General features: G+C 36.4%; 1 protein-coding gene across 1 annotated transcript; it reads left to right on the plus strand.

The window, feature by feature from the left end:
- The first annotated feature begins 6909 nt into the window (after window positions 1–6909).
- LOC131989019 (C-C motif chemokine 3-like) lies at window positions 6910–9632 on the plus strand. The gene is made up of 4 exons (XM_059354178.1): window positions 6910–7125; window positions 7771–7810; window positions 8594–8794; window positions 9137–9632. Exons 1-4 carry the CDS (start codon window positions 7050–7052, stop codon window positions 9207–9209), a joined length of 390 nt encoding a protein of 129 aa, XP_059210161.1. The 5' UTR covers window positions 6910–7049; the 3' UTR covers window positions 9210–9632.
- Window positions 9633–16236: the final 6604 nt, after the last annotated feature.

A 16236-nucleotide genomic window follows, 5' to 3' on the forward strand; every position in this document is an offset into this window, starting at 1 on the left:
TTTTCTGAATATATAATAATAACTCTATCATACATTAATATGAAAATATATAGGGATTAAAAAACAAACATTTGTACTATAAAGTTATTCGAAGCAACAGTGTGGAGCAGATGTACTGTAGGTTTGATGAATCACATGACCAGGCAAAAAAAACCCCAAAAAACAAGACAGACAAACATCAGTCTAAGATCAAATCTGTGACGTTAAGGAAACATTGGTGTTGCGGTGCAGCAGGAAGCAGACTCTCACTGATACTGAACTGTTCTGTAGATACCAACATGCACTGGACTCTCCAGCTCGCTGTGGCTCTCCTCAACATTTTATGGATCGCCTTCTTTTTAACACCAGAACCGTTCTCAGGTAAGCTGTGTGTCATTAGAAGCAGCAGTAGTATTAGTTTTAGTATTAGTATTAGTATTCATGCTGAGGTTTGCGTTGATTCGCAGTGTTTGTACAGAGAAGAAGTACTAATGAGGACGTTCAGTTCCAAGAGTTTTGTATTCATCTTCCAGCCGTCACAGTCCTCTTTAACAAAACCAACAACACCAACACAACATCTCAAGGTAAACATTGATTCTATAAAGTTTGTTAGTATTTTGTACATTTAGCTGTTATTTTGCATTTGACTTATTACTACAGGGAAACTAGTATTGTTTTCACCTTTAATAATTTGATCAGATGTTCACAATTTTGTTTAGTTTTAGTCTCTTTTTTACCTTTGTCAATTCTGTATTTTATTGCACTTTTTGCACTTTTATGTGAAGCACTTTGGTGCGGCTCAGCCGTCTGTAAATGCGCTATATAAATAAATTTGACTTTGACTTTGACAATTATATTTCTTTTTTCTTTCAGTTTTGTGCAGCTGGACTGACTTCCTTTATTGACAAGAGCTTTTCACTTTTTCCGCTTTAAAAGAAGCTCCAAAAATATAGACTGCATAATGTTGCATTGTCACCTAATATACCCAAGCCTTTGTTCATTCTAATGCCAATGTGTGATCAAGGGTGTCTTTGTATAGATGTATATGTTTGGCGTATGTTGATAAAGACAAAATGTTGTATTTCTACCTTCAGGTGTTACTTTAAATAATACTATTATAACTAAATGTCTTGTATTCATCTTCCAGCCGTCACAGTCCCCTCTAACGAAACCAACAACACCAACACGACATTTCAAGGTAAACATTGATTCTATAAGGTTTGTTAGTATTTTATAGATTAAGCTGTTATTTTGCATTGACTTATTACAACAGTGAAACTAGTAACTTGTTTTGTGTGATACCATTGTTAGATGTTCTCTTGTATTTCTATTTTATTACTGCTATAAATCATTCATGTTCCCATACAGATCAGCCCGCTCCTGCACCAGGAAGTGAACCGACAAAAATGTAAGTGACTTTGAAATAATATCTCCATATTATACTGAATCTTTAACGTCATTTGTTGATTCCCCTTCCATTGTGAGTAACGAAATTGAACAAATTAGTTGTTGTTTTTTCTTGCATCATAGTAATAGTAGCTCTAGCAGTAGTGGAATCAGCAACTGTATTCATAAAGTATTCAGCAGAGCAAGTAATACTAGAATACTAGAAATAATACTAGAAGAGGATGAAGTTAGCATTAAAATCACATGCAAATATCATGGGACAAAAATCAGGGTCATTTTCACCATTACTGTTGTTGCATTTGCAAAATGAATTAAATGTAGACAAAATGAAACAGTTCTTCATGATGGAGCTTTTTGTGTGTGTTGTAACTTAACATTTCAAAATGTATACAATGTATTTCTGTATTTTCACTATTAGGGACTGGGATGAGCTGGGACTAACAACTCCAAGTAGTCCCCCTGAAGAGGGACGGACTACTCCAGGTAGTCCTCTTGAACCAGGACAGACCTCCACAGATGACACCTCAGCCTTTGAATTGACTCCTACCAAAAGCTCAGTGGCTATTTATAATGTGGAGCCCTTTAAATATGATTTTGGAACGTCCTGCTGCCGGAGAGTTACCAGTACAAAAATACCTCTACGTAGGATAAAGGGATATAAGAGGCAACAAAACACCCAAATATGTCGTATTCAGGCCATTGTGTAAGTAAAAGCTATGAGTTAGCATCAATGACATGATACATTTAAAAAACTTTTATTCATTGATTAATAAAAGCCAATATGTTAAAAAATGTAATTTAAGTGTATAGAGACTAACCTTTATGTCATTTTCTCCTGACAGAATAATTACAATTCGCCACTACGTCTGTGTTGATCCAGGTGCTCCGTGGGTTAAGAGTTTTTTGAGAACGCTTGAGGAAAAGGTGAAACGAATGGACAATTGATCGTGGTAAGTTATACGAAAACGTTCTGTTATGAATACTAGAAAATGCTTCAAATATTAAGAAAACGAGCTTTGAAGTTAGACCCATTAGTGTGGAAGTGGGGATTACATACAGTATATAGTACTTGATAAAAAAAAAGTGTACTTAATAATAAAAGAATATTAATAACAGTGGGAATTTAAACAACAGAGACTACTACAGAGAATTTAAAGGTATATTGCCCTATTTTTATTAATTTGATCTGTTGTTCACAGTTCTGTTTCTTTTTTCTTTCAGAGACTTTCAGACTGACTTCATTTAGTGACAAGAGCTTTTCACTTTTTTTTTCGCTTTAAAAGAAGCTCCAACAATATAGACTGCATAAAAATGTTGCATTATTACCGAGTATACCCAAGCCTTTGTTAATTCTAACGCCAATGTGTGATCAAGGGCGTGTTTGTGTAAATGTATATGTGTGGCGTATGTAAATAAAGACAAAATGTTGTATTTCTACCTTCAGGTGTTATAGTATTTATAACAAAGTGTTTGTGTACTTGTTTGTGTATATTTTTTCAATCCTGTCATGAGTAAAAGCTAATATAGCATATATATTAAGCTATATCATCACATAATGTTGACTTTCCCTTTAGCAAGGGGAGATCAGCATTAAAAATGAACATCCAACTACACGTTGTATTAATAAAGACTTAAAACTTGTGATTGAGACCATAAACTCAGTCTGAAAATGTTTGAGGTAATTAAATTAAGCGAGAAATAGGGTCAATTAGCTACCGACTTTGCCCAGAGAAGTTGGCGGCGTTTCTGGATGTTGTTGGTATCTGGCTTTCTCTTTGCATGGTAGAGTCTTAACTTGTATTTATAGATGCAGCGACAAACTCTGTTTACTGACAGTTTTCTGAAGTATTCCTGGGCCCATGTAGTAATGTCCTTTATACAGTTATGTAAGTTTATAATGCAGTGCTTCTTAAATAAATGTAATACTCTCTAAGGTTGTTTTCTTTTCCATAAAGGTAGTTTGTATTTTTGCACATCTATCTGACTTGCTGTGTACTACTTGGAATTATTTAATTGGAAATGTACTAATCAGACAGTGTCTCAAATTTATTATAAATTAATAGTAATTATAGATTACAAATTGCATCTATATATATTACTACATTACATGTCATTTAGCAGACGCTTTTGTCCAAAGCGACTTACAATAAGTGCATTCAACCTGATGGTACTAGACAGACCATAGGAATCAAATAAGTATTTATATAATACGTGTAACACACACAAAAATATGTTAAGTATTTGAATCAAAATTACATTTTCATTTATTAAGTTTATTTAACTTATTTTTTAAATTTCATTTTATTTGACTTTTCTGAATATATTATAACTATCATACATTAATATGAAAATATATAGGGATTTAAAAACAAACATTTGTACTATAAAGTTATTCGAAGCAACAGTGTGGAGCAGATGTACTGTATGTTTGATGAATCACATGACCAGGCAAAAAACAAGGCAAACGTGACGTTAAGGAAACATTGGTGTTGCTGTGCAGCAGGAAGCAGATGTGGCGAGGTTGGATTTACTCCTAGATTCTTTACAGTACAATATTAAAATGTTGCCGACAACGCCAGCTAGAGGTTCTAAAAGGAGCCTAGCACTCCACTACATAAAACACGTACAGGTTCTTTGGGTATCAGGTTGTTACTGAGCAGAGAATAAGACACAGAGGGCAATTGTAATGAATATAAAACTTTATATAAAAACTGTATATTAAAAATTGTCCCAGCCCAAACTCCAGGACCATTGGCCAGTCTCTAGTCCTTCCTGGGTCCACTTAGGCTGTTCAAAGTCCTTTTCCAAAGGGATGCAAAAGGGGCCTCAATCCGTGGCACACCAGACGACGTCCCAGCATAAAGTTCTGCACAGCAAACAAAAATATTACTCAAATGGTCCAGGAAATGGGACCCAAAGTTCAAAAGGGTTTGCACTGCAATTCACACTCAAATAAAGGGACTCATAGGTGGCCTGTGGATTATTCACCCCAGCTATAGACAGGACTTTGAGCCCTAGCCCAATCAGATATGTGTGACATCTTAGTAAATATAAAATGTCGCTCTGGAGTAGGGCAACAGTTAAGTCAATAAAAATGGCAGACTAAACTAGAAAATTTCCTCTGGGGAAATTCTGAAAGGGCCACGGGGGCTACTGCCGATGACATTCTTCAGAGATTTCAAACAATTAATACTAGTAATGTTATGATACTATATAATATACAAGGAGCACACCTACAACAAACATTCCTCTTCAAGAATTTATTTGTACAGCAACCTATGCCCTTTAACCTCAAAATGTGTGTGTGTGTGTGAAACATTTGTATCTGGAGGAGTGTGCGCGCTTACGCGTGCGCGCGTGTATCTTTAACTGTTATTACATAAATTACCAGTGTGTGTGCGTGCGTGTATCTTTAACTGTTATTACATTAAATGACCAGTGTGTGTGCGTGTGTGTATCTTTAACTGTTATTACATTAAATGACCTGTATGTGCGTGCGTGTATCTTTAACTGTTATTACATTAAATGACCAGTGTGTGTGCGTGTGTGTATCTTTAACTGTTATTACATTAAATGACCTGTATGTGCGTGCGTGTATCTTTAACTGTTATTACATTAAATGACCAGGGTGTGTGTGTGTGCGTGCGTGTATCTTTAACTGTTATTACATTAAATGACCAGTGTGTGTGTGCGTGTGTGCGTGTATCTTAACTGTTATTACATTAAATGACCAGTGTGTGTGCGTGCGTGTATCTTTAACTGTTATTAAATTAAATGACCAGTGTGTGTGTGCGTGCGTGTATCTTTAACTGTTATTACATTAAATGACCAGTGTGTGTGTGCGTGCGTGTATCTTTAACTGTTATTACATTAAATGACCAGTGTGTGTGTGTGTGCGTGCGTGTATCTTTAACTGTTATTACATTAAATGACCAGTGTGTGTGTGTGTGTGTGCGTGTATCTTTAACTGTTATTACATTAAATGACCAGTGTGTGTGTGTGTGTGTGCGCGTGTATCTTTAACTGTAATCACATCAAAGCATCAAAGGCGTTGGGGTCGACCAATCAGAGCAGAGCAATCAACAGAATTAACAGCTGTGGAATCTTCTGGCACAGTGAAAGCAGCCAGAGGTGGGCAGAGTGAAATTTCTGACCTCGAACAGAAAGCATTTTTGGCAAAACCATAATACCTATCATTGATCCGACTTCACTTTAAGCGTCCTGAGTTCTTCCTGAACGTCTACATATGGGTTTTTTTTAAGAAAAATGAAAAAATAGCTTTGTTGGAGCGATCTAAAAAAACTGTTCCATCTCCCTTTTACCGAAATCTCCCTGTGTTTTTAATATGGGACCCAATAAGGCAGTTGGTGGTGTTGGTGGCGCATCTGTGCTTCCTACGCCCAAACTATAACTCTGACAGCTTTACCAGAGGATTGTGAGGGAGAAGACAAATTTTCCTACGTTTCTATGTATAAATTTTTTCTGTAGAGTGGAATTTGCGGCCTGGAGCGCAGTTTTCATATGTATTTTTTGACATTGTTTTCTCTCCCTCTACACTCGGAGCGATGACATCACACACTGTGACACGAACATTCCGTGCAATACACACCCATTATAATCTCAATTTCTACAAAAATGATCATGGTCATTGAACAGGGATTGATAAAAAACTATGTGGCCTATCGAAATGTGGAGTAATACACCAAGACTTGTGTAACTGTTTAAAGTTTAAATGGAGTCTCTAGCTGAAATTATGCCGGAGAAGTAGACGTTTGAAAATGTCCAATTATTGTTCTTTTTCGCTCATTTTCTTTCGGCCCTCCCATTCATTTCAATGCAAAATTTTGAGCAGTTTTTCGCGACTTACGTCGCGAAAAATGTGTGTTCTGTAGAGAAAAGTAATAGCACACCGATCCTGATCAAACCGCACGTTTTGATATATAATTTGTCCTGCATCTCTTCAAGTTGTAGGACTAGTAGCGGGACGAAATTGCGTCCGGAAGAGGAATAAGAAGAAATCCACAGTATAACAGTAGTGGTCCCTACAGCTATTGCTGTATGGGACCAGTGCTCGGTGCGATTGCCCCGAGGCCCTAATGACTATTGTGTGCTCTCAGATAAAAACAGAAGGACCAGTGGGGGAGCGGTATTTATCTCAGAGAGGGGGTGATCGCGACCACACCCCTCTGCCATCCGCTGTCGTCTTCCCCCTTCCTGGTCACAGCAGTAGCGTCTTGGCCAGGGATCGTCACTCGTCCACGTTGCAGGTCCCTTCGGGAAGACGCCAGGGCTAAAGTCGTCCCGCCAACCGTGGTTCCTCCACCGTGTTGGTTGCTGCTGCCCACTGCTTCGGCCCTCTTTGTGTTCCGGCTGCCTGCTCCTCACGGCTGCCTGCTCTCTCCCTGAGCAGTCTCCCAACACTCTTTTATGCCCTCCCAGGTGTCCCTCCATGTCAATCAACCCCAGGTGTCTCTCCTTGGCTTGATGAGCTCTGCTTCCGTCTAGTCCCTCCCACCTCTAGATTTCAGAGTGACAGTCTGTTTCATGGGAGGGCCCAGGGAGACATGCAGAGGAAAAAACAGCAAAGCAACACAAAAACACACTAAAAACTGACCCCGTCACACAGACTCTCACTGATACTGAACTGTTCTGTAGATACCAACATGCGTGGGACTCTCCAGCTCGCTGTGGCTCTCCTCAACATTTTATGGATCTTTTTAACACCAGAAGCGTTCTCAGGTAAGCTGTGTGTCATTAGAAGCAGCAGTAGTATTAGCAGCATTTCGTCAGTCATGCTGAGGTTTGTGTTGTGTTTGTACAGAGAAGAAGTAAATGGGGTGCACTTTTATCCAAAGCGCTTTACACTACACACTACGCTCATTCACCCATTCACACTGGTGAATTCATTCATTCATACTGGTGGCCGAGGCTATCAAGGCACACTGGTGCCACCTGCCACCATTGGGAATTCATTCACACACCGATGAATTGACACCGAGCAATTTGGGGTTCAGTATCTTGCTCAAGGATACTTTGACATGTATACATGTATACATGTGTCAAGGCTGCCAAAAGCTTAATCTTTTTAGAATAAATGGCATAATATTCTACAAACCTTTCTTCATTTATAAATCAATAAAAACAAGAGGTTTCGGCAGTTTCAGCAGTTAAAGACTCCTGAATGATAGCAGGTTCTGACATTTAAAAGTTTGAATTCTTGAAAATATAATGTTTCATGTATGAACAATAGATGCAAAGTCCCAATAAGTGTGGAAGCTGGAAAATACATATGTAATATGAATACTACTACTGTTATTACCATAATGATACAGTTGGATTGATTAATATATATTTGTTTTCAATTTTCATCATTTTCTCGCACAGCTCATTCCACTCCTGTACCAGGAGGAGGTGAACCTACAATGTAAGAAATACGTAGTACGTGGTTGTGTTTGTACTTGTATTAAAGTGTTAGTATTAAAAAAAATGTATCAAGATGTTTTAGTTTGCAAATGAATACTTCTTAACCCATAAGAACCCAGACCTATTTATCCTTGAAGGTAAGTTATGGGGGATATACCACAGACCAAGTGGACCACATAGAACACATTTATTATGTGTTTTTCAAAAACACATAAGTGTCAAAGATCTGTGATGTGACATAAACGTTACATTGGGCTTTTATGGTCTTTATGTTTATAATATTTCTTATTTTAAAATAAAAATAAAAAAACTCGACACATTTTATGCTTACAGAGACACAAATTTGCCTTTTTCTTGGGTCTCCACAATATATATCAAAATTGTGACATTAATAGTGCTATTTAACAACAAATTATTTTTCAGATTTGTTTTTAAGTAGCATAATAATAATGATAATAATAATAATAATAATAATAAATCAATTATAAATTAAAAACAAATAACCACATGTCTTTTTGTTTGCATCTCCATACATATCAAAATAGTGACTTTAATTTGTTCAGGAAATATGGTCAGTAACAAAAATAAGCTTTTTGAAATGAGCTACTTTTTCCACATTTCTGTTCTGAATATGGGAGATTTTGGAAGTGTTTGTTACACGGGTGTCACCATGGGTTCTTATGGGTTAATGTCCTAAAGTCTTAATTATAGAGCTTTTTGTATTTATCAAAACTTGACATTTCAAAATTATTTGTACAATCTGTTAATGTATTTCCACTGTTAGGGACTGGGATGGACTGGAACCAACATCTCCAGGTAGTCCTCCTGAACGGCCACCTAAGATTCCAGGCGGTCCTCTTGTCTGTTCTGGTAGTTTCATGGGCCCAGATGAGTGCTGCTTCGTGTACTACCCAAGAAGAGTGAACAGAAGACTCGTCAGCTCATGTCACATCACTGATCCAGAATGCCCGAAACCTGGAGTCATGTATGTTTACTTCCCCCTCAATACATTTCATACAATGAAAGATATAGGAATGTTTCTTATTACTCAGTATGACTAGTAGGCTGCTTGGTACAATTATTGGACATTCAAGTTCATAAGTGCAGATTTCCAGCATCCTGCACACTGCATACACTAAATTGTATTTTCTCATTTGATATAAACTTACAATATATTACATAAAATGTGATTTTTCATTATAATATAATACATTTCTGACAATAAATAATGACTCTTGATTCTTATTTTTATTTGGATTGCTTCTTGTTCTGTTATTTTGTCTTAATTGACAATTATTATAATGACAGTGACATTTCTTTCTTTCAGTCTGGTTACAAATAAAGGTAGAGAATTCTGTGTGGATCCCTCTCTCCGCTGGGTTGTGAACATGATGCAATAACTGGACACCAGCACTTCTTAAACAAGCGGTTGGCTCATCCTTCTTTAAAGTTACTCTTCTTTATCAAATCACTTAATATGAACTGCATGTTACAATTTGGTCATGCCTTTTTTTAATGCAAATATCTGCTGTGAGCAATTTAATGATTTTGTACCCGAACTGAGTCATTTTGAGGCTGAATGGCACATTATCCTCCTGTGATTTTGCTTTGTATTACCCACAATATTATACACTATAAACTTCATAAAAATAGTGTCAGTAGTTTGCCTTTTGTTTGCAAAATAAATGTAAATATAGCCTACTGAACAATTTGCTCTCCATATTTGTTTCATTGAACACATGTCCAAAGACAAGTTTTACATGTTGAATCTTTAACTGACCTGCTGAATACTTGGAATTAATAAATTTGGAAGTGTAACTGGATACTGTCCCGTTTTTTTCTTTTTTTTCATAATTAGTAGCTTCTTAAATATGTTAACGTTCTAGTTATACTCTAATCAACTTTGTTGAACTTTTTGGGAAACTACACACACACACACACACAAACATTCTTGTACTTCTATCTTTGTGAGGGCCCTCATTGGAACAGTGAATTCCCTTGCAAGGTTATAATAGTTTGGGATTTTTCTTTAGTTTTAGTTTTAATTTTGTTGTGAATTTTTGTTTTCAAATTCAGTTAGTTTTAATGAGTTTTTAGAGTGAGTTTGCTAGTTTTAGTTTAGTATTTTAAAAAAAAATGCTTTAGTTTTAGTTTAGTTTTTATTAGTTTTAGTTTTTTGTAATGGGGTATTTGTACGGTGGGAGATTAAAAGAGGTCACAGTAAATTTTGCCTTTATTTCCTTTGTCTGATCCATCTTCATTATGTATGAAAAAAGTTGACAAAGATGAAAATGAAGGACATTTTCTCTATAATTTTAGTTAGTTTTGTAACCACACAATACAGTTTCAGTTAACTATCATTATCATGTAACCTTTAACCCTTAAAACAAAGTCTGAAATCTCAAAAAAGCCTTTAAAGAAGTGAGGACCGGCCGAAATGTCCTCACTTTGCAAAAATGTCCTCACTCTGTTGGTTAAAAACGTGTTCTGGTCCTCACTATGTAGGAAGTACAAGAACACACACACACACACACACACTAAACAATGGCGTTAAAAGAACTGATTCTGACAAAGGACAGATAGGACTCTAGCTAGTCTGGCTCTTTTCATATCTAAACTATACTACATATACATAAACTGAACATACGCTGTGTTCCGTACACAAAAAAAGATGTAGTTTTCAGACGACTAGATGTGTAATTGTTGGTGATTTTCCTTAGATCTTTGATGATGCAGGCACTTGTAGTATATATTATGCCAGCTTTGTTTGTTTTTCATCTCTATTTTTTTTTACTTCTAACCTTTCAGAACTTCTTGGGCCCAATTACAAGAAGAGTTAAATTGTCAATGCATCATTGACGTTTTATTACTCTTTACATTTATTGGAGGGATTTGTCAGGTTGCTCATTTACACATGCAGCAATTATGGAGCAACATAAGTTCAACATTCACTCTGTTTTAGCTCTGTTTTTGGTCTCCACCAACTCTGCTAAATATCGAGTAGCTAGTCTCTAACTGTTTTAAACATGTGGTTAACATTGTGAGACGGTTGCAGTTTGGTTAGGTTTAGATAAAGATAATGTTTTGGGTTAAAATAAGTATGTTTTTGACATTACAAGTTCGGTACATAAGAAGGTGCGTGAGTAGCCCACCAGGTACTGTGAGTCCTTTACTGCAGTGGTCCAGGTTTGAGTAGCCTCCTTTCCTCCAGTCATAATTACTAGGCCCACTACAATTTGCCACTGTATAACAAACTAAATATGAGTCATAATAAGCTGCTTGGACAAACAACCTGTGGGGTCATTTTATTGGGAGGAGGAAAGTCAGAAAGTCTTCTGCGAGAAGGCCTAACTGCAGTCTTGCAGGCAACACAACACATCCACTTCATACTGTAATTTCCCAGCTTGGGATAAATAAAGTATATCTATCTATCTATCTATCTATCTATCTATCTATCTATCTATCTATCTATCCATCTATCTACACTGCAAAAAAAGAAAAGTTGGGTAAACTCAAAATTTCAAGGCAACAAACTTCGATACATTTTTAAGTTGGACAATTAAACAAAATATTTTAAGTTTTGTTTTTGAGTTTGCTCAACTCTGAATTCAGAATTTTGTCAACTCAACTGTAAGTTGTACTAACTTATAATTTTACATTGTAATAACTTTTAATCCTTACTTCTGCTAACTTCTGCAATGTGCTAAATTGGTACGATTGTAACGCCGCAATGAAATGTCAGCTAATGTTGAGACCACAATTTTGAGTTAGCATTGATACGCTAATGGCTACTCTTGTAGCTGTAACAAGCAGCGCCGCTAACATCAGTTAGTCGCTAGCATCAGTTAGCCGCTAGCATCAGTTAGCCGCTAGCTTTCGCTAATGACCGAATTTCACAACAAAGAAATAAGAGTTAGCAGAACTATTGTCCCTTGTGAACCCCAACTTAAAGATATAAGTAACAACAACTCACAAACTTGTTTTTGAGCAGACAACTGGCTTCCTTTGTTGTGCTAACTTACATTATTGCCCTAAATGTCAGTAATTTATATTTCCAAGTTTAACCAACTTAAATCACTGTTTTAGGCCAAAAAATACAAGTTGGCTTTTTTGCAGTGTACACCACGCACTCTTGAGATAATTTCCAGTCTAACATCCTTATATTAACCCAAACAAAACCAAACTGTGACCGTTTACAGGGCCTGACATGTGGTCGGCGTGGCTTGTATCACTGTGCACCCACAGAACGGGCTACTTGCTTGAGTTTTGTATTCATCTTCCACCAGTCACAGTCCCCTCTAATAAAACCAACAACACCAACACATTATTTAGAGCTAAACATTGATTCAATATGTTCGTAATTTATACATTTAGCTGTTTTTTTTTTGTCACAGCTGTAAATCCTACTTCTCAATCAGTTCAGCCTGCTCCTGCACCAGGAAGTGAAGGAACAATAATGTAAGTGACCTATCTCCATATTATACTGAAATGCCAATCATCAATCACTAATAATAAATAACTTTTTATTCTCCCTTGCACTATGACAAATCAAAACTGGTACAAGGAAGTCTAAAAAAAAAAGTGTTTTTTAATTAATATTATTTCTGCATTAGAATTCCAGTAGTAGCTGCTTTGGCAGTAAAAGTGATAAAGGAAAGTAGCAGTACTTGTAGTAGTATTAGCAGTAGTACCAGCAACTGTAAGAAGTTGAAGTCCGTGCAAAAATCGTGAGACAAAAAATCACAAAAAATAACTAATAATAGCCAGAACAAATCACAAGAAGCTCTTTAAAATAGTTTACAAAGCATCATGTCATCACAGACTCGACGCCAACTAGAGTGCATGTTGTCATTAAAGCAACAAATACTAAGAGAGTCTGACATTATTGTGCTTTTTTAGAAAAGATTTAACTTGTCACTCCAATTGATAACCTGATATTATCTTTTTTTATTATCACACTGTCCTGCTCTGTGCTGCAACATTAAAAATTCAGTTAAATGTCTATTTGATTATGCTGCCACCTTCTGGTACAGCAGTTCTCACAACTCCACAACTCAATGCTCAAAATAATTCAATCAGGGTTTACTCCAAATTCCCTGTTTACATTACATTACATTACATTAAGCCTTGTATAATTTAAAAATTTACATTTCCTTACAGTGGAAAGAAGAATTCAAGTCTCGCTTACAACATTGTAAAGAATACAACTCATCCTTAATTAATTTAATAATCTGAATCTTATCAGAAATAATTATAAGAAGAAATAATATAAGAAAGAAAACAGACTGGATTCCCTTCAATTCACCGACTGAACCGATCTGATCCAGTGTACAATAGACGCCATCTCCATGGTGCTACACACTTGACCTCTGACCTCAAGGTATCTGAATGGAAATGGGTTCTGTGGGTTCCCATTTCACAGACATGTCCACTTTATCATAATCCCATATAGTTAGGACAGAAACAAGGCAGTTCTTCTCATGCAGTACATATGTGCTATTTTAATCTATTTCACTTGAATTTCTGCATACTGGTCCCTAAACTGAAATTGTATGAATTGTGCATGCGTGGACTTAATGCCCCCCATGGGTGATTACCTGCTGCAATGTCTCTCAAAAAGTCTCTCCCAGTTTTGATACCAAATCACAGCATTGTTTTTCTTTGATGCTCTTCAATGTCTTGGTGACTGGTATTATGGGGTGATTTGGGATTTTAAAAAATTGAATTAATTTTTGAGTAGTAAAAACTGCTAAATTTACCACCAAATCTATGCAACAAATGGTACTGACCAAAAAATTTGCTGCAAAAACTTATGAAACATAATTGAGCATGAGAATGGCCATCATATACTTCCATGATAATGTTCTAAGACCTTATACACATCCACAATTTTATCAATAAATTAATACAAAGTGAATATGAATTTGTTTACTGATATATATGACTAGAAAAACTACTGTTGACCTGATATCTTCCCTTAAAGACCCCCTGCCCCCAACACTCCCTCCCTAAAAAAAATGGTAAAATGTTGAGTCATCAAAAAGAGAGTGTGTTTTTGTGTTTTTTTAATATATATACACAACAGCCCAAACTTAAGTTGAGCTCCTACCTCAACATTTTGTTTCTTGGCATTGATACCTGCCTCTGCAACTAGATACTTGACTTCCAAACCAAAAGGCTACAGTATGACAGGCTGGACAACCACAACTCCTCAACACTGGCATCCCACAGGGCTCTATGCTGAGTCCTCTCCTCTTCTTTCTCTTCGGCAGATATGCAGCTTGTGTTTTGCCTATACACATACTGTTTCCTAATGGTAGGTGCGGCTTGAGAGTGCTATGAATAAAGGAATATATATATGTTTTTTGTTTTGTTTTTGGCTATATTCATTCTTCTGAAATGAGAAGTAATTTCACATATGCTTGCCAATGTACTTGGGGGCTAATATTTAAGAGAGTCTAAGCTAATTTGCCTATTGTTAGCCTTGCCTTGCCAGTCTGACTAACCATAACAGACATTTAGAGCAAACTAACAAGTAACAGCAGTAAAACTATGTCATAATCAACACACACACACACACACACACACACACACATACGCACACACACACACACACACACACACACACACACACACACACACACACACACACACACACACTAGCCGCTTATACACAGCCTTTTCAAGGCTGACATGATCGTTTTCTTCTAACACTCAGTATGCGTTTAGGAACTGAGGACACAAAGTTCAAGTTTTGAAAGCAAAATTCTTTCCCATTCTTGCTTGATATAGCCACCACTACTCACAACACTGACTCAGGGACTGCACATTTCACTTTATTATATTATTTTTGCACTATCTACCTCACTTTGTTTGCACTATTGAATGTCTGTATTATTGTTTTTGCTTGTTTGCACCGTGGGTCCGAGAAGACTGCAATTTCATCTGTGTCATGTGTTACATATGGCATACTTGACAATAAAGTTGACTGAAACTGAAAACTGAAACTGATATATGACAAAAGAGTTCAGGCCCAGATAAGTAAGCGGCATTTCTGGATTTGACAACAGTTTTCTGAAGAGCTCCTGAGCCCACGTAGTCATGTCCTTTATACTGTCAGTTCATTTTTTGTATGCAGTGCTTCCTGAGGGGTCGAAGCTCAGGGCATCTAATGTAGAATAAGCATATACAGTATTTCAGTGCCCATAAAATCACATGTGGCCCTAACCTGACCCATGGTCTTGAACTGTCCCTGATCACTAGTGCTATTATCCTAGACCATCTTGGCTTACCTTTCGGATCAGCAAACCTTCCGTCAAAGTAGTCTCTTAGCAGCGGGGAGGCAGAGCATCCATGGGCTGCACAAGCCCATTTTTATTTAATTTGTGGTATGATAAACTGTAAATTCATTAACTTCAGTACTCCATACTGCTATTTATGCAGTTTCCATGGGATGGCAGCCGTCAACGCTGAGTCTTGATGGTTGGATTCCAGTTTAAATAGGTTGAAAAAACGATAGACACCAGAATCCGAGCTTTTTTCCCCAGAGAATCTCTTTTGGAGTTTTATTGTTTCAAACCAGAGCTGTGAGAAAATCTTGCCAGAAATTAAGTGACTCACACGCCCCCAAATGTGTGGGCAGATCTCTGAAAACTGGGTGTTGTAAACCAAACTCAGAGAGAATAGTGTGAATTATGAGTGCAAATGTAGATGTGCACATTTTCAAAATCAAAATTTGCCACAAGGTTTAAGATCACACACATGACATTATATTCATCTTATATACATCCACATTTATTTTTGTCATTTGGGTAAATTCAGTATGAATCTACCAGACAATTACCACTGAATCTTCTGGTAATATTTGTTTTTTAGCATATTTACTTGTATGAGGCTATAAACTTTACATAAATCAAGTAACAAATTAAAACATCTGACTCAATCTAAGTGATCAAATATAGTAAAAATAAGATGCACTGTATTTCACCTACTTTATTTAATCCACCAAAAATAACTGTAGCTGTACAAATGTTTTCCAATACATTGAAGTTTGGGGTTTTGTTATTCACAATAATCATTTACAAAATAAATAATCATTCATATATCATAAATATATACAGTATTTGCCAGGGGGGTACAGAAAGAAAAACACACACAAAATCAGACAAACATCAATTCCAAAACAGAGATCCAAAATAAACAAAGGGTAAGAAACAGAGACAGAAAAAACAAACAAATAAATAAAAAACATGATGTAGGATTCATCAATCAATAAAGTATTTGTCCAAAAGAAAGGAAAGGCTCAGAAAACTGGGTGTTGTAAACCAAACTCTGAGAGAATAGTGTGAATCATGAGTGCAAATGTAGATGTGCACATTTTCAAAATCAAGATTTGCCACAAGGTTTAAGATCACACTTAAATTTTCT

Source organism: Centropristis striata, chromosome 17 (assembly GCF_030273125.1).
Source record: "Centropristis striata isolate RG_2023a ecotype Rhode Island chromosome 17, C.striata_1.0, whole genome shotgun sequence".
Taxonomy (NCBI): domain Eukaryota; kingdom Metazoa; phylum Chordata; class Actinopteri; order Perciformes; family Serranidae; genus Centropristis; species Centropristis striata.